This window comes from Periophthalmus magnuspinnatus, chromosome 13 (genome assembly GCF_009829125.3).
Source record: "Periophthalmus magnuspinnatus isolate fPerMag1 chromosome 13, fPerMag1.2.pri, whole genome shotgun sequence".
NCBI classification, from domain to species: domain Eukaryota; kingdom Metazoa; phylum Chordata; class Actinopteri; order Gobiiformes; family Gobiidae; genus Periophthalmus; species Periophthalmus magnuspinnatus.
Genome location: NC_047138.1, coordinates 27676621 through 27702604, shown reverse-complemented (window position 1 = coordinate 27702604; position 25984 = coordinate 27676621). Strand labels below are relative to the sequence as shown.

Genomic DNA, 25984 nt, shown 5'->3' with positions numbered 1-25984 from the left:
AAAAATTGGGAGAGTAGAAAAGGTAGTGAGAGAATGAGAAAGAATGATACAACTTTGTCATGTATGAAACTCAGAAAGGGGAAGGAGAGAGAGAGAGAGAGAGATGGGGAAAGTGACAGAAGGAAAAAGTGGAGTGAGGAAAGAAAGGGGGAAGGGTGAGAGAGATTGAAAGATGATACAGCTGATACATGTTTATGTCCTGTTAACTCCCTCTATCAGTGAGACGGAGAGGGGGGGGAAGACAGAGAGAGAGAGAGAGGGAAAGGGGAGATGGGATCGTGAAAATGGTTAGTCCAAACTATGAGAAGAATGTGAGTGAGAGAGGACATATGTCAAACAGGACTTCAGCTGTGCCCCCTGAACCACTCTCTCTCTCTCCAGTACAAGTGCACTAGAACATTCAGAGATTCAACAATGTTTACTTTAAAAATGTAGTATTTAAAGGTCCTAAATGTCCTCTGTTCCACCTTGTGATGTCATGAAGTGGTAGTTTTCAAGTTAACAACAACCTTTTACCTTTTGTAAAGATTGACAGTTCCAGTTCTGAATTTATCCAAATGATTCTAGTGAAGGTGTGTGGAGTGGAGCACTTCCTGTATCGCCTCATGACATCACAAGGTGGAACAGAGTGTTTTCTGTTTGAGAGAAGAACTCCCAATGCCTAAATATGCAGAGTTTGTGCATTTAACTTGTGAGAATGAAACAAAACACAACTCCAGGTCTGTTTGTGATGAGGAAACAACATTATAACACGGATCAGAAAATAGCGTAGTGAATTAAACTGTGGAAAAGTTTGGGTCTAAATATTGACATGTTGAAATTAAGTTTACCGTCGCCATGGAGACCGCCTGCATTTCCCATTCAAATTTCCCATAGACTTTCTGAAAAAAATCTGTTAAAAGTATGAAAACTTGTTCAGGGTCAATCACTTATAATTAATAACCACAAACACTATCATTTAATTTAAATTCTGTTTCTAAAACTCTATAAACCTCACTGCGGGCTAGCTTCTTTTGTGTCTCTAAACTGTTAATATTAAAATTTTTCCAAAAGTCTATGGGAAAAATTCATGGAAAAATTACTTCTGGAACCAGAGTTGACTTCGAAGTGGGCGGGACTGTTGAGCTCCATCGAATCTACTTCATGTAAACCCCACCTCCACCTGTGATTGATTGATTGATGAGATTGCTCCAGAACAGATCAAACCTTTTTGGGAGCAGCAGATACTGATAAAGTCATGGCTAACCAGGCTCTGCCATAACTCACCCTGTCCTTCTTATGAGAGCCCCACACTTTCCTTTAAACCCATGGCTTGAAGTGCCTCTCCCCATCAAATCAATAACATCTGCAGCTTTTTACCATCTTAAAACATTGCAAAACATCAAAAGTATATGTCAAAACCAGAGTTAGAGAGACTTATCCATGCATTTGTCTCCAGTAGGTTAGAGTACTAGTGTAACGTCCTGCTCACTGGTCTCTCCAAACGATCCTTAAGACAGAACAGAACATCCAGAACACTGCTGCTCAGGTCCTGACTAGAACCAGGAAGTACGAGAACATAAGTCCTGTGCTCAGGTCTCTGCACTGGCTCCTGTGGCTCTTGTTTAGTCCTGGTTCAGTCCTGGTTTAGTCCTGGCCTCCTGCTGGTGCCCAGAGTCAGGACTAAACATGGAGAATCAGTGTTTCGCAGCCAAAACCTGAAACAGACTTCCTGAAGATGTGAGACAGGCCTCTACTTTGACCATGTTTAAATCCAGGCTCTGTTTAGCTGTGCATACGACTGAAAGGTTTTTATTCTACACTTTTCTCTTTTAGCCTCCTGAGACCCGAGCTCTTGCATGACAGGCTTTATTCATTTCTCTTTGTTATTTGGGCTGACTGGGACCTGATGAGTCTAAATACAAAGAATTATCTTTTTACATTATGTAGTATCTGAGAAAAAATTATGCAAATCAAATGTCCTCATATGTGGACATTTTACTCATTTTGATAAAACATTTAAATAATGATTTGCAAAAACTATTTATTAAGACCCTGAAAACAGCAACATTTGTCCTGAATGTAAAAACAAAATGAGAAACAACAATTGTGCCTCTTGGAACAATGTGTCTCGTGTGAAGAGCTGCAGACAGGAACAGGAAGAAAAACAAAAAAATGTAAATAAAATATTCAAAAAATTCTAAACTGTTAAAAATGAATATATATAATATATTTACATTGTTGCTGTTATTCTTCATATAATAATTTGCACTGTGGCCTAGACAAACCAAAACGTGTTGTCCACATATGAGGACGCCAGGACTCAGGAGGTTAATGTTCAATTCGTGATGATTGTTAATTTTTTTCATGTTTGTATTGTGATTTTAATGTCTTTCTTATTCTGTAAAGCACTTGCTCATTAGTTTCAGTCCCCAAAGTTTACACAGGGGCTGAAGTCTGTGTCATGTTTCAGGAGGAAGCACAGCTGTGTCTGCTGCTGCTGTTTGGACCTCACACTGCTCCTCTCTCTCCACTACGACTCCTCTGTGTGAGCCAGGGAGATATCAGCGATCAAACAGGAGGGATCGGCCGACCTGTGAACTCTGGGAGGAGAGGAGAGAAAAGAGACAGGGGGAAAGGGATAGAGAAAGGCACAGAGAGGAAGACGGGGGTTAAGCAGAGAGAAAGTGGGAGAGATTAAGTATGAGAGTGAGGAAGATAGAGGGAGACAGAGAGGAGAAGGAGGAGAGACAGATACAGACAGGGAGAGCCAGAAAGGGGAGGAAAGATAGATGAGACAAGGAGAGAGACAGAAAGGGGAGAGAGACACAGAGACTGAGAAGCAAAGAAAGAGGAGGAGAGAGACAGATGTGGCAGTGAAGGAGAGACAGAAAGAGAGAAGGTGAGAGACAGACAGGGAGATAGAGTGAGGAAGATAGAGAGAGAAGCAGACATAGAAAGGAAGAGCATGGCAGAGAGAGGAAGAGAGAGAAATGGATAGAGAGAGACAGAGAAAGGGGAAGGAGACTTTGACTTTTAACAATACATTTATTTATTTATTTATTTATTTATTTATTTATTTATTTATTTATTTATTTATTTATTTATTTATTTATTTATTTATAGAGAGGCAGATAGAGACAAGTACAAGGGAACGGGAGAGAGCCACATAGAGAGAGAGAGAGAGAGAGAGAGAGACGCAGAGGGAAAGAGGGAGAGAGACAGAGAGTATTAGAGATTGACAGACAGAAAGAGAGAGACAGGAAGAGAGAAAATACTGGAGAGAAAAAGAAGGAGAGAGACAGATATGGAGATAAAGTGAGGAAGAGAGAGGGAGAGTGACAGACAGAGAGAGATGAAGAGAGAGAGAAAAAGGCATAGAGAGGAAGAGAGAATTTAATTTAGTCCAACCACAAGGGTTAGCTTTACTATGTCGGCTCGTCTCCATGGAGAGGTTATTGCTTTACCTGTAATATTCCACAGTATATTAAATCTCCATGGGGACAAGCTGGTGACCACCAGGTCACGTCACTGCAGGTCTGATCTGTGGAGAGGCGACACCACTCACAGAAATGAATGCACGTCAAAGTGTTTTTTAACAATGAAAACACATATCATTTAATACAAGTGTTAATGGGACGTTGTATTGTGTCCCAGTGATGTAGCCGTAGCTGAAGTGGGCGGGGTCTAGTGTGATGAGCTAAAGTTACAAAGAGGTCACTTGTGGGCGTTTGGCTTGCCCCTTCCTGTCACTCAGTAATACAAACAAGATGGATAAGTTTAATGACATTCAAGGCAAGGACAGATTTTGAAAGAATACAATCAAGTAATAAACATTTGACTTGTAACTTAAAGTAGTATTATTATTATTATTTACAATTACACTGTTTCTGATCTGTTATAATGTCGTTTCCTCATCACAAACATACCCAGAGTTGTGTCTTGTTTCATTTGCACAAACCCTGCATATTTAGACTGAGTTCTTCTCTCAAACAGAAAACACTCTGTCCCACCTTGTGATGTCATGTGGTAATACAGGAAGTGCTCCACTCCACACACATTGATTTCAGCTATCCATCCATTTTCTTCCGCTTATCCGAAGCCAGGTCGCAGGGGTAGCCGTTTAAGTAGGGACTCCAAGACTTCCCTCACCCCAGACACGTCCTCCAGCTCCTAATAATACTAAACAATACTAATACTAATAATAAAGGGTTACTTAAGCATGTGTGAATGAAAAAAAACACAACTCCAAGTATGTTTTTGATGAGTTTTTTATTTATTATAACATGACTTAAAGCTCACAAGAGTCCATTTTGTGTAATATAGCACCGTTAATCTTCAGCATTTCATTTTGTCAGCAGATCTCATATAACACAGCACCACTGAAAACCACTGTACTGTGTGTTCAGACTCTACAGAGCTTTGTTTTTCTCTCCAATAGATTTTCTCTCATTGTTTTAACAGACGCCCACCGTTGGCACAGCGGGGAGCAACAGGAGTCATGGATTAGTGATAACTCAAACCAGAGCCGTAGATAAAGTCCACTCGATACCAGACCACAGACCCATCGACCCTGTCCCTGGAGGAGTTATTCGGGGTTCTGCATTAGACTTTTTATTTGTTCATGTTTCTTCATTGTAAATTAAGGATCACATAACAAAACAAGTCTGAAAAGGTCACGAAGCAAAGAGGTTTATGCAGTTATATCAGCGTCATGTGAAAATCAATATTATGGAATTATGGTCGCTTTAAAACTAAGGAAGAAAAAGTTGGCTGCAAGCGTTAAAGGTGCTATATTACGCAAAACGGACTCTTGTGAGGTTTAAGCCATGTTATAATGTTGTTACGTCATCAAAAACATACCTGGAGTTGTGTTTTGTCTCATTCACACATGTTTGAGTAATCCATTATTATTAGTCTGTACATCTCCAAAGCTCAAAATGCTCTGTTCCACTTTGTGATGTCATGAAGTGGTAGTTTTCAAGTTAACAGCTCCTTTTACCTTTTGTTCGGAAGAGACCAGAACTTCCAGAGCTGAAATTATAAAAATGATTCTTGTGACGGCTTATGAGTTTAAAAACACAGTGGAGCACTTCCTGTATTGCCACATGACATCACAAGGTGCAGACTTTTGTTGTAAATATCTGCCTGTGATTTGAACTGTTATCTGATCTGTGAGTTGGTTCGAAACCCTCATGCATTCAACAAGAAGTAGCAAGCCTCATTTTGGTTTTGGTTTGGTTTCGGTGTGCATTCATTTCAGTGCAACATTACAAAACAATGGCTTTTAATAGGTTCAAATCCATTCTCTTTACAAAGCTAATCTGTGTGTTGATTTTGTTTGTTTAAATGCATCTTTCGTCTGCCCATTTTCCATAGATTTTAGCATTATTTCAGCATATATTTTGTGGACCATACAGATGGGGTCAACTGTCTCGTGCAACAGCATTCATCTGTGGGAGTTGGAATCGCACCGCTAACCTGTGGGTCAGTGGGTCTGACCGCACGACCAATGATGTTTATGTCAAGAGCGGGATTCGAACCGCCCGCCTTTGGATCAGCGAACAAACACTCACAGCATAGACTGTTTAAAGAAGTGGAATAAGTAAGTGTGACATCACCCATAGCATTTGGCTCCAATTAAATGAAGTTCATCGAGGCTAGCAGTTATAGGGGCGAGTTTGGAGCCAAGTTCTGACCATGAGTATCATAGCAACCAAAGAGCCAATCCGGAGTGAGGCTGTTGAACGTAACACCCCTTCCCGCTCGCACCTCTAGTTTAGCAAGAAATAGGTACTTAGCAACGCTGTCAATCAAACCTGTTGCTAACGCTACTGGGAGCAACCTCGGGGAAAGAACTCGTCTGGTCTGTCTTTTATTAATGTTCATATCTTGATTTACAGACACAATAGCGAAATAAAAACACCAGGATCATGCAAAGAGAACAGTTTAAGATCAAAATGACGAGGCTCACTACAGCAGTTACAGAGAGAGGGGTGACAATTTCTGAATATAAAGCGAATTAGAGCCAGAATCGATAGAGCTGTTATAACTATCGCAGAAGTAGGGTTTAGTGTTAGAGAGGTTACCGAGTGTGAATAAAGCACTTTCTTTCAAAAATCATCATAATAACTCCTCTCGTCTCTGTCATTTGCCCTTCTCACTCTAATTGGTCATCACTGTTGTTGTGTCGTCCTCACTCACTCCTCCAGATGACCTTTGCCTCCTTGTGTTGCCGCGGGTGACGTGGCCCTGACCATCTGTGCTTCAACTTCACTGGGCTAATAAAGGTCAAACAAATGAAAAATAAATCTCTGTATTCTAAAGAGAAACAAACATGTGCCATCAGGTTTGTTAAGTCCAGTGGCATATGGGAAACAGATAAGGTAGTTGGTCAATGGTCCAAAACAATCAAGATGGCGTTTGTTCAAATTTGTTCTTAAAGGGCCGGTACCCCTTTTTTTTTTTCATGTATCTGAGCAAAATTGCCCCAGTACAGATACACTACCAGTCAAAAGTTTGGACTCACCAAACTCATTCATCTCATTTAATGTTTTTGTTTTTTTGTTTTTTTTTCATTATTATTACTTCTTTTGACTTTTTATGTGCATATGGAAGACATCAAATATATGAAGCAAGATAATATATGGAATTATGTAGTAAGGAAAACAACTTGAATAACTAAATATTTTTTTAACAAAGCAAAGGGTGTCTACTGTGAGGATTTGAATATATATTTGCTACATAATTCCATATATCTTACTTCATGTATATGTCTTCTGTATGTATATAAAATGTAGTAAGTAGTAAAAAAATAAATAAATAAGGAAAAAAGAAAAACTGGACAGGAAGGTGTGTCCCAACTTTTGACCTATAGTGTATATTATATAAGTCTGTTGTGTGCTAATTAGAAAGCATTTTTAGGTCATCAGGATGTGCGCTGTTAGCAGGCTAGTTTTGTTAGCTTTTCAGTAACTGCAAAACTCCACTCTAGTGTCGGAAAGTTGTGAAAAGCACTCATGAACTCATCGTTATGAATAATTAGGATGCTCTGAATCCAAAAGGTAAGTGAGGATTAACTTTGTGCCACGTTAAACTGTTTTTTTTTTCAGGTTTTTAAAACGGTAAAAATCAGGTGTAATGTAATATTCTTATACTGTAACAAAGACCTGGGGTTAATAACTTTGTTTACTCCACATCTGATAATGCTTTTTATTGTTTTTGAACGTGGGTAATGTTTTGGTTCTATTCTGGTCCAATTATAAAATCCAAAATTCAAATAAACACAATGCAAAAAACCAACACACCCACACTTCCACAGCAGGAGTGGCGCCATCCGGAGGCGAGGTGCAGCAGGTAAGGTGCAGCGGGGTGAAACAAGGAGACTGTCGCTCCAAGCCAGGAACCTTCCACAAAGACAGGAAGTGACAGGAAGTGACAGGAAGTACATGGCCTGAACCACAGCGCTGAGAGCAGACACATTTTATCATGACGCCTGATACAGATTAGCCGCTAAACGCTAAAACGTGTCAAACCAGAAGCTCACAAGCTAGCAATCAAAACAAACAAGGCCAGTGTAAACAACAGAGCAGAGGTTTGAAAGATGTGGTGTAGGACAACTGGTGGAACAGGCGCCTTCAGTAGTTCAGCCCTGATTCTTATTTGACAGCTTGATGACTCCTGTGTGTTTTCAGTCTGCTTTAGTCCAGTCCTAAACCTGTTTGGACCTTGTTTAGTAGTAAAAAGTTTGGACTGGATTTGATCTGGTTGTTGAATAGACTTAGACCAGGGGTTGACAAATCGAGGCACCTGTGCTACAAAGGGAATTCTGAGGGACCCGCAGAGCAAAATTGTCAGAAAAGAATATTATGTCCTGCTGCTCTCAACCTCGACTTCTTCCCCCGTGCAGCTACCGTGGCTTTGGGGGCCTCCCCCTGGTTTTACTCTATGCACTGGAGCATGAGGAGCTTTGTGCAGAGGAGCTGTGCACAGTGGAGTGGCGTGCCTCATGTGCTCACACGCTGCAGTTTGTAGCCCCACTGTTTTTGTCATTTTATCATGACCAGTGTGTGCAAAGTGTGCTGTGTAATTATGACACTGTCATGGTGCCACTAACAGCGATCACAGACATGCTGGGGCCTGATAAAAGAAATACATTTTCAAATTTACAAACCGCATAAAAGAATGAATAATACAAAATAAATATAATACTTATATGTAAAACACATCTCCTTTAGGTAAGAGATGATATGTTTTTGACAGTTTCTGTTGCTGCTGAGAATATTACATAACAGCAAAAAGGCACCAGAAAGAACCAGAATACGGAGATTTACTTTGAATTTTTTTAGAAAAAAAAAAATTTTAAATTTTATACCTTATAACATTTTGAGGAATACAATAAATTAATGAAATGCACTAAAATAACAATATAAAAACTGTAATGTGGCAATTTATAATAAATGAGCAAAAAAAAAAAAGATTCAAAGTGATTGCCGACCCCAGACATAGGCTCTATAAACAAGTGGACGAAGTGAGTGTGACGTCACCCATAGCTTTCTTTTATTAAGTCATTTTACATTAATATTTCAATTTAAAATGTGTAAATCATTACATAATGATCCACGGGTATCATAGATTATAACTGTAGAGCAGACACAAGCATGATCTGTCTGCTTTAAACTTTGTGGTGTATTACGAGTATCCTCACCTGAATGCCTCAAAAACAAAAGTCTGTGAACTGAGGAGGCAGTGGGCAGCTATATTCATCATTTTGTATAGCTGTTTGTTGTCAAAGAGATTAACCCTTTCAAAGCTAAACCAGTTCTCTACACTCTTGGTATTTGACTTACTTCTTACACTGACTTTGATGCCGTTTTTCAGCTCAGTAAACAAACTCCCTGCTTTCATCATTCTTCACATCGGAGGGAAAAGTACTCGTGGTCACTCGGAGCTGTTTGGAGCTGGACCTGTGTGACCTGTCTCTGTGCAAATGAAGTCTATTGCCACAACAAGTGAAGAAGGGTGGGGTTTGCATTGTGGAAAGTAGTTTAATCAGTGCAGAATTGATTTGCATAGTGAATGTTCTGGTTTGAGAGTACAGTATGTGAGTGATATGTACAGGTTTTAAAGTGGAACTAAACACAAAATTAATGTTTTTTTCCACTACTTAACTGTGCATATGGTGTTTTACTGTTCCTAGTCCCTCTTTTGATCATTTTAGTGCAAAGTAGGTGCAGCAATATGGTCAAAAACATATCAAAATTATTGTGTGCTGGCTATAATGGCCACTACACCTTTAAGTGCTTGGTGACATCACACAGGTCTGTTTGAAATGTGGTTATGGGCGGAGTTTAGGTATTTAGTCCCACTTTAAAGCACAGTTTTATCCTGAATGTATACAAATTTATGAAAACAGCGCAGTGCTACTAGTGAAACTACTAGTGAAAGATACCCAGAGGAAATCTACACAGACACAGAGACAACATGCAAATACCACACAGAAGACCCTGCGCCATCCAGCAGTCAAACCCACAACCCTCTGGCTGTGAGTGCTAACTGCTGAGCCACTGCAACCCTACAATTGAAATGAGTTATACAATATTAAAAATGACTTGGTTTTATATTGTGCGGTATAAGCCTGGCATGTTTCCCAAAGCACTACTGTAAGTCATTATAGATTTACTATCTCACACCATAAGGGGGGGTAAATAGCCACAGCTGCCCAAGGGGTGACTCATGGAAATGTGGCTGCCAATCTACACCATAGACTGTACAAAGAAGTGGGCTAAGTGAGTGTGAGGTCACCCATAGTGTCCGGCTCCAGTCAAATGAAACTCATCGAGGCTAGAGCAGTTTTAGGGACAAATTTGGAGTCGAGTTTGATATTTGGAATTCTGACCATGAGTATCATAGCAACCAAAGAGCCAATCCGGAACGAGGCTGCACGTACTTAGCAACGCTGTCAATCAAACCTGTTGCTAATGCTAACAGGAGCGACCTCAGGAAAAGAAGGCGCCTGATTTGTCTGTTATTAATGTTCACATCTTGATCTTATCTTGATATCATATCTACAGACACAATAGTGAAATAAAAACACCAGGATCATGTAGAGTGGGCTAATATTAATATTTTAAGACCTGACAAGCCTGACAGCAGCAGTTACAGAGAGAGAAGTGACAGTTTTTCAATAGAAAGTGAAATGAAGCCAGAGCCGATGGAGCTGGAAGCGTGCCGCGTGCTATCTGGAATGCTGCGGCTAGCAGGTTAGCTACGTCCATTTATATATATAGAGTCTATTATCTGCACCAGTGACTTCTTCAAACACTGCAAACGCTGCAAATCATTCCATCGCTCACCACATTTATATCTGGAATTCAAACTACCAACCGTATCGACAAAAATGCATTCAACTCAATTCAATTCAAGTTTATTTATATAGCACATTTAAAACAACTTCAGCTGACCAAAGTGCTTCACATAAAAGTCAACAAAAAGCAAATATACAGAAGTAAAACAACAATAAAACACTAAGATATCCTGTGTAGCTAGTATTAAATGCCAGGGAGAAGGTGTGGGTTTTCAGTTTAGTCTTTAACTGCTTTAAAGACTGAGAAGATCTGACAGGCAGAGGGCGCTGTTCCATAATCCCTGAAAACCCCAATTCTCGAGTTCTTAATCCAACTCATTAGCATGTTGTATTTAGCCTGTCAACCTTTTAATTCTGTCATTGCATACCATTACTTTCAGTTTAGTTTATCCATACCCCTTTTATTTATATATTCTTTATTTCAGACACAAAGATGACTCGGTAGACAGTTTAAAAAATAGAACGGGATCCAAAAGTACATGACAGCCAGATTATTCCGTAACACATCGGTCGCCCGCAGTGACTTGCGTCTTCATCGTCCGCATTCATCTCAGTCTATGTTTAGCGGTTTGCGTCTACCACCTCGCATCTTCTCAAATACTGATTATGAAAGCCCGCGCCATTCCAGAAATAGTGTAAAAGCCTTAGAAAATGAGACGGACAGGTGCTAGACAGGTGCATACGGTGCCGACAGGAGCGTACAGATAGAGATGCATGTGAATGTGTGAGTTACGCTTGGGGCCTGAGGAGGGATGAAAGTGCTCAGTATCTGGGTCAGGCTTGTCTGCTGTCACACCCCAGGGATACACTGTAAAAAAAAAAAAAAAAAAAAAGGAGAGAGGGAGGAAATGGAGGGAGAAAAACTGTGAGATAGAGACTCAGCAAATATGGAGTTATTTTTGCAGCTTGTCAAAAATAGCTTGTTTTGGTTTAAATTTGTTTGATAGGATGACAGTGTATTTACTGGAACAGCGCCCTCTGCCTGCCAGATCCTCTCAGTATTTAGACTGAAAACCCACCTCTCCTCCCTGGCATTTAATACTAGCTAGACAGGATATCTTGTGAAGCGAGTTTACTGCCACTGATTTGCTGTCGCATCCTTTACTTGAATAAACAGGGAATATTCAAAATAGGGCTGTGCAAATCATTTCATTTTTGTCACACCGAGAGCTGATAATTTGAAATAATCAGTGACCAGTTCAGGGCTTTCTATTTATCATGTTGTTTGGAGCAGAATTCAGACATATTTGGTAAAAGATATGGAGAAAGTCTTTATGTTCTCAAAATGGAAAAAGGAGAAAACAGAAAACAGCTAGCTTTGTACAGCATCTAGTTTGTGTTATCATTTAAATTGAAGGTCCTATATTACGTAAAACTGACTCTTGTGAGTTTTAAGCCATGTTTTAATGTTGTTACCTCGTCAAAAACATACCTGGAGTTCTGTTTTGTTTCATTTAAACATGTTTGAGTAACATTGCACATTAGTTTGTCTATATTTCCAAGCTCTGTTCCACCTTGTGATGTTATGAAATGGTAGTTTTCAACAGCTACCGTTTACCTTTATAGCAAAAGACAAAGACACTGCCATATATTTGTCTGAAGGGAGGAGCAAACTACACTGAAACTGTAAACAGCTATTGTCTCTAGTTTCAGCCTTAACGACCCTATTCAACCGTTACCTTTTACGTTTAGTTAATTTGAGATTGGCAATTCCAGAATTGAAATTATCCAAATGAGTCTACTGAAGGTGTTTGGATTTTAAAAACACAGTGGAGCACTTCCTGTATTACCACATGACATCACAAGGTGGAACAGAGTGTTTTGTGTTTGAGAGAAGAACTCAGTCTAAATATGCAGGATTTGTGTGTTAAACATGTGTGAATGAAACAATGAAACACTCTGGGGGATGAAGAAACATTATAACATAGATCAGAAAATAGCGTAAGATCGACCATTAATTTATTTATTAAATTTATTTATATGTGTGTGTGTGGGGGGGGGGTATATAATAATAGATTCAATAGAAGAATATTCAAAACATTAAAGAATGAAATAAAAATAAATTGTACATAAGACAAAAAGTAATCCAGTTTCTTCCCCCAAAGTCTGAACTCTGCTCCAAACCACATGTTTTTCCTGACAGACGATTGGCTGTGGACCACTCCTTTACAAAGATCCAACCTGATGACTGACTAATAGAAATGACTTGATCATTTTGATAAAAATCCAATTAATTTTACAAACATGATCAAACTAAAAGTCTACTGCCACAACATGTGATGAAGTTTGTAATTGATTTTATTGCAGAGTAGGTCAATTTGGAATGTTGTGGCAATAATCTATAAAAATTATTAATTTAAGTACTTGGTGACATCACACAGAACTTCTCTGATTACAACCAGGTGTTTCTGATTACAAACATCTGGCTGTTAGACCCCCTCCTCCCTCACGCTCTTCTTTAGTCCTCCATTAAAAACACCCACGCTGATCACTGACTGTTAGAAATGACTGAATCTTGACAAAAATTGAATTAATTGCTCTGCCCTAGTAACAAGGTGGTAGCGGTTTGCAAACTCAGCATGATCAAGCCAGGACTCTGATCTAGCAGGAAATAATTTTGACCTTTCTAAAATTGAAACAACTTTCTTAAAAACTTAAAAAAGTCTATCACCCAGTGAAGCAGTTTGGTGTTTGCATTGTTTATTGTTTTATTTTTTTGCTACTAAACTGTGTATATCGTGTTTTAACAGCATTATCTACTGCTCCTAATCTTTTTTGAGCGTTAATTTGATTGCAAACTAGGTCAATTTGCAATGTTGCGGTCAATAATATATAAAAAAATATTAATTTAAGTGCTTGGTGACATCACACATAACTGCCTCAATTACAGCCAGGTGTTTCTGATTCCAAACACCTGGTTGCAAGGGCGGAGTTTGAAGTTTGGATACCTGTTAGACCAATCACACGGTTCTGTATACCCCCTAAACCCCGCCCCACCCATCCCTTACTCTCTTCTTACAGTTTTTTCTTCTTTAGTTTATCAGCTCTATTTGGCGGTAGACTTTTCCATTAAAAAGACCTAAGTTGATGAGTCTATTAGAATCTTGATGAAAATCCAATTAATTGCTCTGCCCTAGTAACAAAGTTGTAGCGTTTTGCGAACTCGGCACAATCCAACCAGGACTCCGCTCTTGCAGGAAATAATTTTGACCTTTTTAAAATTGACATAACTTTCTTAAAAACTTACTTTATTTCCTTGAGTGGGCGCTTGTGAGTTTCTTGAGGACAGAACTGAATTTTGGCCAATGACAGGGCTCTTTAAGTGGTGATCTAAGGCCCACACATCTTCACAACTGCTGCTCCGAGACACAGTTAAAAAGTCCTCTGATAGTTTTTCCATTGAGTGTGTTGGGATTGGGGAGCTGATGGATGGCCGGGTGAATGGGAGCTTGATAGAAAAACGAAGCACTAATGACAAAACTCAATTAGCCTGACTGTGGCCCATCGCGCGCACCTCCATAAATCCTGATTATTTTAGCAACAACAGTCTGCTCCAATCTGGATAAATTACTAACAGGTTTGAGAGCAGGCATGCAGCTCAGGACACCAAGTTCAGTGGAGAAGTTTCAAGCTTTGTATAGGTCTGGTGTGGGACATGTTTGGTCTTGGTTAAGTCTTTGTTTAGTCCTAGTTTAGTCCATATTTAGTTCTGATTAAGTCTCTGTTTAGACCTGGTTTGGTCCATGTTTGGTCCTGGTTAAGTTTCTGTTTAGCCCATATTTAGTTAGTGTAAAAACTTGGTTTAGTTCTGGTTTAGTCCATGTTTAGTTCATATTTAGTTCTGGTTAAGTCTTTGTTTAGTCCATATTTAGTTAGTGTTAAGTTTTGGTTTAGTTCTAGTTTAGTCCATATTTAGTTCTGGTTTGGATCTTCGTTAGTCCTGATTTAGTCTATGTATAGTTTTTGTTAAGTCTCTGTTTGGTCCTGGTTTGGTCTATGTTTGGTTCTGTTTAAGTCTCTGTTTAATCCTGGTTTAGTCCATATTTAGTCCTGGTTTGGGCCATGTTTAGTCCTGGTTTGGTCCATGTTTGGTTCTGTTTAAGTCTCTGTTTAGTCCTGGTTTAGTCCATTTTTAGTCCTGGTTTGGGCCATGTTTAGCCCTGGTTTGGTCCATGTTTAGTCCTGGTTTGGGCCATCTTTAGTCCTGGTATAGGCCATGTTTAGTTCTGGTTAAGTTTCTGTTTAGTCCTGGTTTAGTCCATGTTTAGTCCTGGTTTGGTCAATGTTTAGACCTGGTTTGGTCCATGTTTAGTACTGGCTTGGTCCTTGTTTGGACCATGTTTAGTCCTGGTTTGGTCCATGTTTGGTTCTGTTTAAGTCTCTGTTTAGCCCTGGTTTGGTCCATGTTTAGTCCTGGTTTGGTCCATGTTTAGTCCTGGTTTGGTCCATGTTTAGTACTGGATAAGTCTCTGTTTAGTCCTGGCTTGGTCCAGTGTCAGTCCGGGTTTCCTCATGGTTTAAATCTTGAATTAAAAACTATGAATTTTTATTTGTCCATCTGAACTGGAAACACATATATTGAGTTGTGTTTAGATTCTCGTCAAGGTCAGAGGTCATGTCCTGGCTTAGTCCACTCATAGTCCTTTTTCTCACTTGGTTTAAACCTTTAGTCCTGATTAGGAACTTAGTTTTAATCTTTGGTCAGTTTTGAACCAGCTAGGCATTTACCATTATTTCTTCTACATCTAGAATACAAGCAACAGTAGCATAGTGAGTTAAGGGTTTGCCCACCAACAAGAAGGTCGCTAGGTAAAGGCCCTGTTCCTGATTGTACCTGAGCAAAATTTGTCTTCCCCGAGTGCAGATTTATTGTATAAACACCTCATGAGGTCAAAATATGTTCTCTCCATGCTCTTTCTGCATCTAATTATAAAGTTTTTTATTGTTCAGTAATAAGGAAGTGTAGCATGCTAGTTGTTGGTACCTTTACCTTTACGGCAAAACTGCACTGGTCTATGAAAGTTATATCTCTGTGAATAATTTGGATGCTTGGAAAGTATAAGGTAAGCGTGGAATAACTTTGGAGTACTGCAAACTATTTAAAATGAACTAGTTCTGTTTTTCACATTTTTAAACAGTAAAAATCAGGTACAGTGCTTTCATTTAAGATGGAATCCCTTTTTGTTCCCCAAACTCTAAATACATAGCACTTAAACCTATTTAGCGAGCTAGCAAGTGCCCACTCCTGTCTAAATACACCTCTTACAATGCAGCCCTCGAACACTGTCCACATTCAAACCAATCTGTATGTTAGCTTAAGCCGCTAAATGCTAATAAAGACTTCCACATGGGTAAACACAGGCGCGGTATACTCCAGACAGTGACAGACAGGACACACACGTACACAAGCGCAGCCCTATTAGCTGACCTGAAGCTTAACTCACACACGGCCTCCCACGTCTCGCACCTCACGCTCTAAATATGTCCCCCCGTCTGCTCGGAATATCATATAGCAAACGTAGCATGTAGCGTTCGCACTTAAAGAGGCCGTTTAAAGCTGCTAGCATGTTGTTTTTCCACGTTGAAGGAATCATTTAAAGCCAATGGAGAGCTACTGTTTCATGTTTATCTTGATAATTAGGCTTTTAATTTGAAAAGTAAAATAATGGGACTGAATCAGATGTGCTAAAAGCAAATACATGACGTGGACAAGCTTAAAAAGAGAATGTAAAAAAGGTGTGGTGTTTGAAAAAGAGGCATAGACTGTATACATATAAATGGATATAGCTAACCTGCTAGCCGCCGCGGTCCAAATGGGAAGTGATCAATTTGGTCTTAAAATGTTCATATTTACCCGGCCTACATGATCCTCGTGTTTTTAGTTCGCTGTTGTGTCTGTAAATTAAGATATGAACATTAATAACAGACAAATCAGGCGCCTTCTTTCCCTGAGGTCACTCCCACTAGCATTAGCAACAGGTTTGATTGACAGCATTGTTAAGCGTTTCCTGCTAAACTTACTTCCTGTCCAATTTTAATGTGTTTTTTGCCAAGTCATGCTAAAATAAATAAATACTGAAAGATCAGGCAGTGAACAGGGAGCTGCGGGTAGATGCCAGTGACAACAGGTTAAAAACAACACAAATAAAATTAATACTTCACCAGAGGACACTTCTGTTTAGAAAGAGACAATGCTAAGGCTAATGCTAATTTTGAAGCATATTAAATATCAAAACAACACCAAACAACAGAACTATTCAACATATAAAAAATAATGGGTAGTCTTTATGTGAATTATTATGGATTTGAATAGATTGTTTATGTTTTCCGATTTTAATAAAAGTGACTGTTAGCTTTGAGCCACATTGAGCTAGCTAGCGTGCTACTGTGCCCAAAGCTTATTATATAAAAAAGTAATCTAACTACACTACGTAGCACTGTCTATTATCAGTCGGAAGTGAATGAATAAGTAGCAAAAAATGTGTCTACAATTCAAATCAAATCAAATTGGATGAAATGTCTTGCTCAGTGGCACAACAACCATGCGTGTACTACTGGTAGCGGGAATCTCAACTGTAGTGACTGGGTTAAAGCATCAACTGTCTCCTTCTAGAGCTGTGCTAAGAACCACTTTGTCAGTAAAACAGTTTGTTCCTCCTCAAGATAAAGGAAGAACACCTCCCAAAAAGCTGATGGATTTAATCTTATCTGGCAACACAGTGTCACAGGAGACGAACTGGTCGTCCCTGTCACTCTGTCTGTACAAACCAGAGACTCTTTTTAAGTACTGATGATTACAGTTGGATGGCCTACAAAATTCCCAAAAATAAGAATCCAGGTGACCTATTTTTTTGTTTGTTTTTGTTTTAGATGTTGAACTGAGTCAGCGTAAATATAAATCTAGTTACACACGCAAGATTTGGATTTATATGCAAGGTCACGTACAAAATACACAGCGTACGCTACGTTTTTAACATACTTTTATCTTTTTAAAGGTCCTATATTACACTAAACGGACTCATGTGAGCTTTAAGTGATGTTATAATGTTGTGACCAAATCAAAAACATATCTGAAGTTGTGTTTTGTTTCATTCACACATGTTTGAGTAAGACTTTATTATAAATTTTTCTACATCTTTAAAGCTTAAAATGCTCCGTTCCACCTTGTGATGTCATGAAGTGGCAGTTTTCAAGTTAACGCCTACCTTTTACCTTTTGTTCAGTAGCGACTAAGGAATTCCAGAGCTGAAATCATCCAAATGATTCTAGCGAAGACGTATGGAGTTTAAAAACACAGTAATAATAATACACTTCCTGTATTAACGCATGACATCACAAGGTGGAACAGAGCGTTTTCGGTTTGGGAGAAGAACTCTAAAATATGCAGGGTTTGCGTGTTAAGCATGTGAACAAAAACATGAAGCGAAACACAACTCCTGGTATGTTAGTGATGAGGAAATGAGGATTATAACATAGATTAAAAAAAAAAAATAGCATAATATGGGCTCTTTAAGGTCAGCAAACACAATTAATCTGTAAGAAGATATTGTGTGTCTGAATCAGGAAGTGGTTGACCCTTATTTTTTATTGTGGCCATTCTTCATAAAACCTCTTCATGAAACCCAATCCGCACTTTAATTCCTGTAATCTGTGGTTTGGGGAAACGGGTACGTAAGTTTAATGTTGAACTCTTAACCGCAGTCTCTCAGCCCACACACTGTATATATACATCAGATTCTTCCTCCATGACAGTCCTTTTCATTACATTGTCCCATATGCACAAACCGCAGCCTCTCTCCTCCTGTCGAGCTGTCAATCATCTGTCCTCCGTCATGTTCGGCGCTGTCGGCTGTAGAGTTGTGTGCGCTGCGTAAGGGGCCGGGGGCTGTTTTAAAATGCATGATTCTATAGGCAGCAGACGTTCTCGAGATTTATTTGTGGGCATTATAATAATCTAATACCGCAGACTTTCGCTTGACTTTATTTCAAACATAAGCAAAAACTAAGGGTAATTTGTCATTTCTTCCATTTTTCTTTTATCTGGAGAAGGGTATTTGAGGGACCAGTGCTGATAAAAATAAAAATAAAAACAATAAATAAATAGATATGACATAACTATTTTCAGTCATGGTGTCAGTGTTAAATTAAAGTTCTTATATTAGGCAAATGTGACTTTTGTCAACGTTAACCCAGGTATGTTTTCAAGCCAAATCGTACCTGGAGTTGTGTTTTTGTTTCATTCACACATGTTTGAGTAACACTTTATTATTAGTCTGTTTACATCACCAAAGCTCAACATGTTCTGTTCCACCTTGTGATGTCATTAAGTGTTTTTTTTTGTTTTTTTTTTAATTAGGACAGTGCATATTAATCAACATGTCAACAAACAGCATCAATGTAAATATGCCGGAATTAGCACAATAGCTACTTTACATCCGTCGTCCTAAGGCAGGTCAGAAACAGAACATTTAGAGAAACACACAGATGAGACAAAAGTGCACATAGACATGACAACAAGTGAACCACAATAGACCATATTCTGAGTTTAAGATGCCCCAAGAAAAAAAAAAAATCTACATATGTGAGCATGTTTGACTATTTTTCAACCAATGTTTCAGAGCGTTCTTGAAGGTTGAAAAGGACCCACAGTTCCTGACATGGGCCGGTAATGTGTTCCATGACTGTGATCCTCTGATAGATGTCACCATTTGGCCAAATTTGGTCCTGCGTCTCTGTACGTCACAGTCTCCTCTGGTCAATGCTCTGGTATTAACTCGGTCAGTCGTTTTTTTACTTATAAAATCCATTAATGGTGGAGGAGCAAGTCCATTTAAAACTTTAAAAATAAGGCAAGCATCCATAAATACCTACTTTAACTTTCAAGATCCAAAATTTTATACTTACTTAAGATATTACAATAGTGATACTGTAGAGGCGTTTGTCCAGTGTTTTCAATTTTTCAACTTAACAGCTACTTTTTACCTTTAGTTCAACAGATTGGCAATACCACGACTGAAATGATCTAAGTGATTCTAGTGAAGGTGTATGGAGTGGAGTGGAGCACTTCCTGTATTACCACATGACATCACAAGGTGGAACAGAGTGTTTTCAGTTTGAGAGAAGAAGTCCTAAACCGTAAATATGCAGGATTTGCGTGTTAAACATGTGTGAATGGAACAAAACACAACTCCAGGTCTGTTTGTGATGAGGAAACAACATTATAACATAGATCAGAAAACATTGTAACATGGGTCGTTTAAATATTTGCTTTTATTTGTTTTTAACGTTTAAGGGTTAAAATTTGACCTTTGTGATGAGGGGAGGAAAAAAAAATCAATGTTTTTGTTAAATTTTAATATAGCAGGTTATATCTAAAACCAAAATAGTCATTAACTCGAATGAAATTAAATGTCAAAGTGTAAAAATAAAATAAAAAAACCTTACAGGACTAAATTGAGAAGACCATAAATATTTATCTTATATTTGGTATGGCTTTATTAATTTCTCTTTGTTATTTGGGCTGATTGGGACCTGATGAGTGTAAAAATACATAATTATCTTTTTACATTATGAGAAAAATGATGTCCACATGTGAGGAAATTCATTATATGTTTTAATCATTTTGTCAGAACACAATAAAGTCACATTTGAATTAAGGATGGGATGATATTAAAATTTAGACTCACGATTATTATGACCAAAATATTCATGATAATTATTAAACCAAGACTGTATAATGTCCTCATATGTGACACCAGGACCTTGTAGAGAAAAAAAATTGTATTGTGGCCGAGACAACCCAAAATGTGTTGTCCATATATGTGGACGCCAGGTCTTAAGAGGAGTAAATGGGAAATTAAATACTTTGTGCCACCTGCAATACTTTACAACGCTTTAAAGTACATCAGTTGGTTGAGTGTTTGTCCACCGATCCAAAGGTTGGCAGTTCAAATCCCGCTTTTGACATAAACACCATTGACTGAGCGTTCAGACCCACTGACCCAGTTTGGCAGTGCAATTCAGCCTCCCACAGATGAATACTGTCATTGTGTCCTTGGGCAAGACACTAAACTCATCCAAACCAATCCAAACCATGCCCCTTATGTACAACCCTCCAGCTAAGGTAGTCCTGACCAAGACTGGGTCAAGATCTGGGTAAAATGCAGAGGACAGAATTTTCTATGGGGTCAATAAAGTGTATTTCTTTAACAATTTGGAGATAATTTTGCAGCTTTAACTAAAAGAGATAATTTCCCACAAAGGTTAGGCATTCAAAAGTGCAAGTAGAGAGCTGTATAACAAGAAAAGTTCCTTCAGTTCTGTTCAGACCAGAGTGACAGACCAAACGCTCTGTGACTTTTGTAAACCTGGGCTGTCCCAATTGCCATTATTCCCTCACAAATCACTCTGCCGGAGTAAATAAATTGAACATCTTTATACAGCAAAAGTGATTTCTCCAGCCAATAGTCCACTCCGGATATAAAAGAGTTTTAAGGGAAAGGGAGGAAAGAGGAGAGGAGCCACTTTTGAAAATGAGCCCAGAATTGATACCTTGTCAGTGTTTGGTTCTGGGCTCACGATGACACATGATTGGTGCGTTCGGCTTATGGTTTGGCTGGGACCGGCCTCCTTGGAATCCTACATTTATACAGTTATTGACTTTGTGCTCAGCTCCACAGCTTTGTTGATAAAGTGGATGACTGATGAGGGCAGGTGGCGCGCAGTGCAAGTCTGGAGAAAGTGGGGTAATAGTGCCATCTTGTGGACGCAAGTGGAAAAATTTAAAAGGGTAAGCGTACACTGTGGGGTTTGTGCTACTGCTGCAGGATGAGAAAAGGATGCAATATTTAATAACCATGTTTTGCAATAACAATATTACCCAATAATTTCAGTTGTATTAAAAAATAAATGTGCATGCCTTCTTTTATTGCCAAAAAATAGAAAGAAAACAAACTTCAAAGCATGTTTTTTTTTGTTTTTGTTTTTTTCATTTAAATTTTTAAAGACACCTGCATCCTTACTGTGAGCAGGCTTGCATCTCCATCAACCTGACTTTTCCTTGGCCTGGAGAAGGGTCTCTTCCTGCTCATTTCCATGACAACGCTGTTCCTTTGTCTACAATCTTCCACAGAATGGCATAAATGTCCATGGAGAATGTTCCAGAGTATGGTTTTAACTTTCTATTTCCATGGAATCATACAGTCGACTTTCTATTTCCAGAGAGTTACATACTACCTTTTTTACCTCTCACTGTGCAGCCTGGTTTTTGATTCCAGTGCTTAAGCAAAAAACACTTTCCCAGTACTGCATTGACATTTATCTATTCAAGACCGATGAGACAGAATAAAAAATACCATCAGTGTGACTTTGTAACTCTCTCTCTCAGGCTCCATCAAGCTTCAAACCTATTTTCAGTTCTGGTTAAGTCTGACCTGAAGAGTGAGGGTTGAGGGTGCAGTCTGCAACATCACCACCAGATGACAGCAAAGAGCTAACCTGTATTCTTGACAAGATTAATACAGCTGGCAGGATTTTGAAATAACTTGAATTAACATATAAAAAAACACAACTAAACAAGATTTGACGACAATTACTTATTTTATTGTAGTGTGCTTTTCAATGAGAGCTTATCAGATATCAGACCATATACACACACAACACAATGGACTGGCATGAAATTAGGACATTAATACAAACGTTGTCTTCGTGGAGATGTTATCGTTTTGCCTGGAATGTTCCACAGTATGGCCGAAAACTTGGTGACAAGCAGGTGACTCCAATACTTTTTTGGCAAGTAAACACCTGTAATTTCATAAATGAAAGGTGGATAAGTCTATAACTGTGGGACATTCTCAGCAAAGCAAAAACGTTTCAATGCGACAAAAACTCAGACTGGTAAAAATGCTTGGAATGAAATTAGGAAGTTACATACAAAAGTAGTTTGTTATCAGTTCATTGTACCATAAACATTTATATCTCTAACTATACCTCAGACTCAAAAGTACTTTTGTGGAAAAAGTTAAAGTGGAACAAAACACTAAATCCACGTTTTTGCTACTAAACTGTGTAGTATTTTAACAGCAGTATCTACTGATCCCGTTCCTAGTCAATTTTTGCATTTTAGTACAAACTAGATAGGTCAAAAACAGCTCAATCTAAGTGTGTGCTCTCTCCAGTGGTCACAATTAATTCAAGTACTTGCTGACATCACACAGAACTGCCCTGATTACACCTGTTCCTCATATGTCCAGACCCCTCCTCCCCTCTCACTCTCTTTAGTCCTCCAGGATGTCCCCAGTTTAGCAGCTCTATTTGAAATATGGTTATGGGTGGAGTTTGAGTGTTTAGTCCCACTTTAATAAAATATGAACAGGAATGGTCTGGGAGTTTTTCAAGCATAAGAAATCCCTTTGTTCAGTTATAAAAGTGTTCCATGAAAAAGGGAATTTGAGAATAAAGTGGTCAAGTGCCATTAAACTTTCCTTCAACAACTATATACAGACTTAAATCCTATATTATTAACATTAAAGATTACAATGTCGTTATTGTGTAAAGAAAGAGACAAAACCAGTGGGTTCAAAGTACAAGAATGGATTTGTAAACACGGTAAAAAGTGCTTAACATGTGACTTGTGCTAGTGTTAAAGCCCACATTGTAGAGACTTGGAATTCAACTCAATAGATGTAAGAATACTCGGGTTTTAAAGATTTGGGTCATAAAGTTACATTTGAGGCTTCATTCTGTGCCTGCTAATAACCCAGTGGTAATGTTGTATTGCTATTTAAAGCAGACCTATTCTGCAAAATGGGCTTTTCATTTTGCATGTTTGAGCAATCTTTAAATCGCTCAATCCCCGTTTTCACCCTCAATGTCAGACGCTCACTGCTCTGTACTTACTTGGTTCTCCAGTTTTATTTTCTTAATCAGTGGTACACGTAGGATTCGGCAGCGTTGCGTAGTTGTTTTAGTACAAATCTTTAAAAATCGGCTGCTCGCTAGTGTGATTTGCTGCTATCCAGAGGAGGAGTCAAGAGCTACAGGGCTCTTTGTTGTGTTGACATTTACGCCAACGTCAGCTCCCATTGGGCACTGCAGATTTCTAACACAGACGCCAGCGGACTTGTTTCTTTTATCAAGTCGTTTCAGATGAACATTGTGATTTAAAATGTTCAAATTATAGCATAATGATCCATGGGTGTCGCAGATTATAACTATAGAACAGATCCAAGCACAATAGGTCTGCTTTAAAGAACGGAAATGTTGGGTCCATGTTGATAAGGTGCGACATTTATATTTTAATAAGTTTCTATTGAAGAATTTTAATGTGAATGTGAAATGGAAAACTATGGTATTCATGGGAAAAAGTTGTCAGTTACCAGGAACATATCAGGATCATACCATCAACGAACATATCTTTCAGCTTAAAATATCCATCCATTTTTAATATTCCGAAAGGGGACGTCTCAATTAAAGGCGCACTGTGTGTTTTTTGGGTCTGAAACCTTCTCTTCTTCATGGAGACGTTGCCATTTTGCCTGGCATGTTCCACAGTATGGCAGAAAGCTTTGCAATCTCCATGGAGACAAGCAGGTAACTCCACTACTTTTTTGGCAAGTAAACACCTGTAGTTTAATAAATGAAAGAAAGGCAAGTCTATATTTGTGGAACATTCGACGCAAAGCAAAAACGTGTTTAAGTGACAAGAAGGTGACAGACCCTCTACCCGAAAACTCACATACTACACCTTTAAGTTTGAAGACAGGAGGCAGTTTTCCGGTATCAATGCGCTGGGAATGATGTCAATAATAGCAAGTCATTTTTCCCATTTACATTACCATTCTATTCATCCATTCACAAAAAATATAATTCAAAAGGTGCACTTACTAACTTCTGTAATTTAGTCATTTCTGGTACAAGGTCTGCCACCTACCTATCTCCATAAGGATGTCATTTCTTTACCTGGAATCTTCCAAAGTATGGCATTAAGCATATCTATCTCTATGGAAACAAGCAGCTCATAGTAAGATGTTTCTGTACATGTTGCAAGATTGATACACTTAATGCTGTACAGTGGAACAAGACGTCTCCGTGGTGATCAGAAAGTGGCAGACCTTCCGAGACCAGAAATGTTACACCTTAAAAAATTTGGCATTTCCTCTTCCCCATTTCAATAGAATGTTGTAATGTCATCTGTTCATGGACTTTTTCCCCCATTCAAAAGATATAACATTTTGTTTTAAATTGTTAATCGCTATGGCAGCTGTCCCAACTTTTCAACATTTAAACTCATGTATACCCAGCCCTGAGCCGTTCTCTTGGTCAGGTGGGGCGTCTGTAGCAGGCCTCCTGGTAAGACGTGGCATTCACCACACTGAACATGTCTCTGCGCACGAATGACAAGAAATTACTCAGTGGACAGAGAGGCTGGTTACTGCGACGACTCTGCGATTTACAAAATGCGGTGTGAAATGTCACATCCTCTCCGTTGTAAAGGACGCGGACAAAAACCTCGCCGTCTTTCACCTTCTCTCCTCCTTTCGCTCCCTTCTTTTTCAGAAGCGCCACCGCCGGACTCTTCCACAGTTCGAAAACCACTCGGGCTGCGAATCTTGGAAATCTAGCCTGCTCCAATCCCAAAGCGCTGAGCAGGGGAGCCATGGTAACATCATGCGCGGACGACAGAGAAAAAACCTCTTCTCCGCCTGGTCGCATTTGTCTTCCCATCTCATTCGCTTTTGCAATGCGTTCCATTTTGGTCGCAGTCCGATTCAAGTACGGGTACATGGCTAAAACGGCATACTTCCGGTACAAACCCACTTTTCTTCGATCTATTTCATCTAGAAGTTGCTGCTTTCGGATAACAGCGAATTGTGCCATTGTCAGGCAGCCCCCCATGCCTCCTTCGCTTGGTGGCACACATGGAAAAGGAATACCATGGCACAGATGGCACAGTAATGAGTCTATGGGGTTGGCAGCACGGAGCTGTCGAGTTGGTAAGCCTAAAGTTCTCGCCATTTCTGCGTAAGTCCTCTCCAGTTCAGTGTTAGCAACTCGCAGCCGATATTGTCTCCTCTGCTCTTCGTCTAAATATTTATTCCTGGCGGGACAGTCGCAGGCCCCGCTACAAAACAAGGTACTCCACTGGTGTCGGACGGTGAGTTTGGTCCAGTCGAAATCCGGGAGGAGGCCGTAGAGGAACGCCAAGCCACTCTGCAGGGTGCGGCTCTTACCTGTAGTCTCCACCCACACCTGCCGAGGAGACCAATCAGGAGGCAGGAGACCGTGGTGCTTGTAGGCCTCATGGAGGAGCTGGCCATTTCGGAGATGCTGTACAACACCTGAACAAGTCGAAGGAAAGGCAAAAGAGACATATATATTAAATATGCCTAAAGTACTTGACATACTAAAATACACTTCAGGAAAAAATCTAAACGATCAAACTTTAAATGAATTAGTTCTCTGATGGCTTGTTTATTTTACCTCTCATTAACCAGGAAGAAAGACCTGGCCAAGGCAGCAGCCAGTAAAATCAGAAAATATTACATTAAGCTATAAAAACACATACACACGGCTCAGTCCCCACACACTGCAGTCTGTGAGGAAATACTGAAACATTCCCTTGGTCTATTCTTTGCGTCC

General features: G+C 39.2%; 1 protein-coding gene across 2 annotated transcripts in view; it reads right to left on the bottom strand.

The window, feature by feature from the left end:
* Positions 1 to 21927: 21927 nt before the first annotated feature.
* The window catches only part of pxylp1 (2-phosphoxylose phosphatase 1), a 32937-nt gene continuing 28880 nt past the window's right edge, over positions 21928 to 25984 (bottom strand). The window contains exon 6 of one of the 2 annotated variants that reach the window (XM_033977606.2): positions 21928 to 25683. In XM_033977606.2, coding sequence (XP_033833497.1) covers positions 24665 to 25683 — 1019 coding nt within the window. In that variant the 3' untranslated portion in view covers positions 21928 to 24664. The remainder of the gene's footprint in view (positions 25684 to 25984) is intronic. The other variant, XM_033977607.2, reaches the window with a different exon arrangement.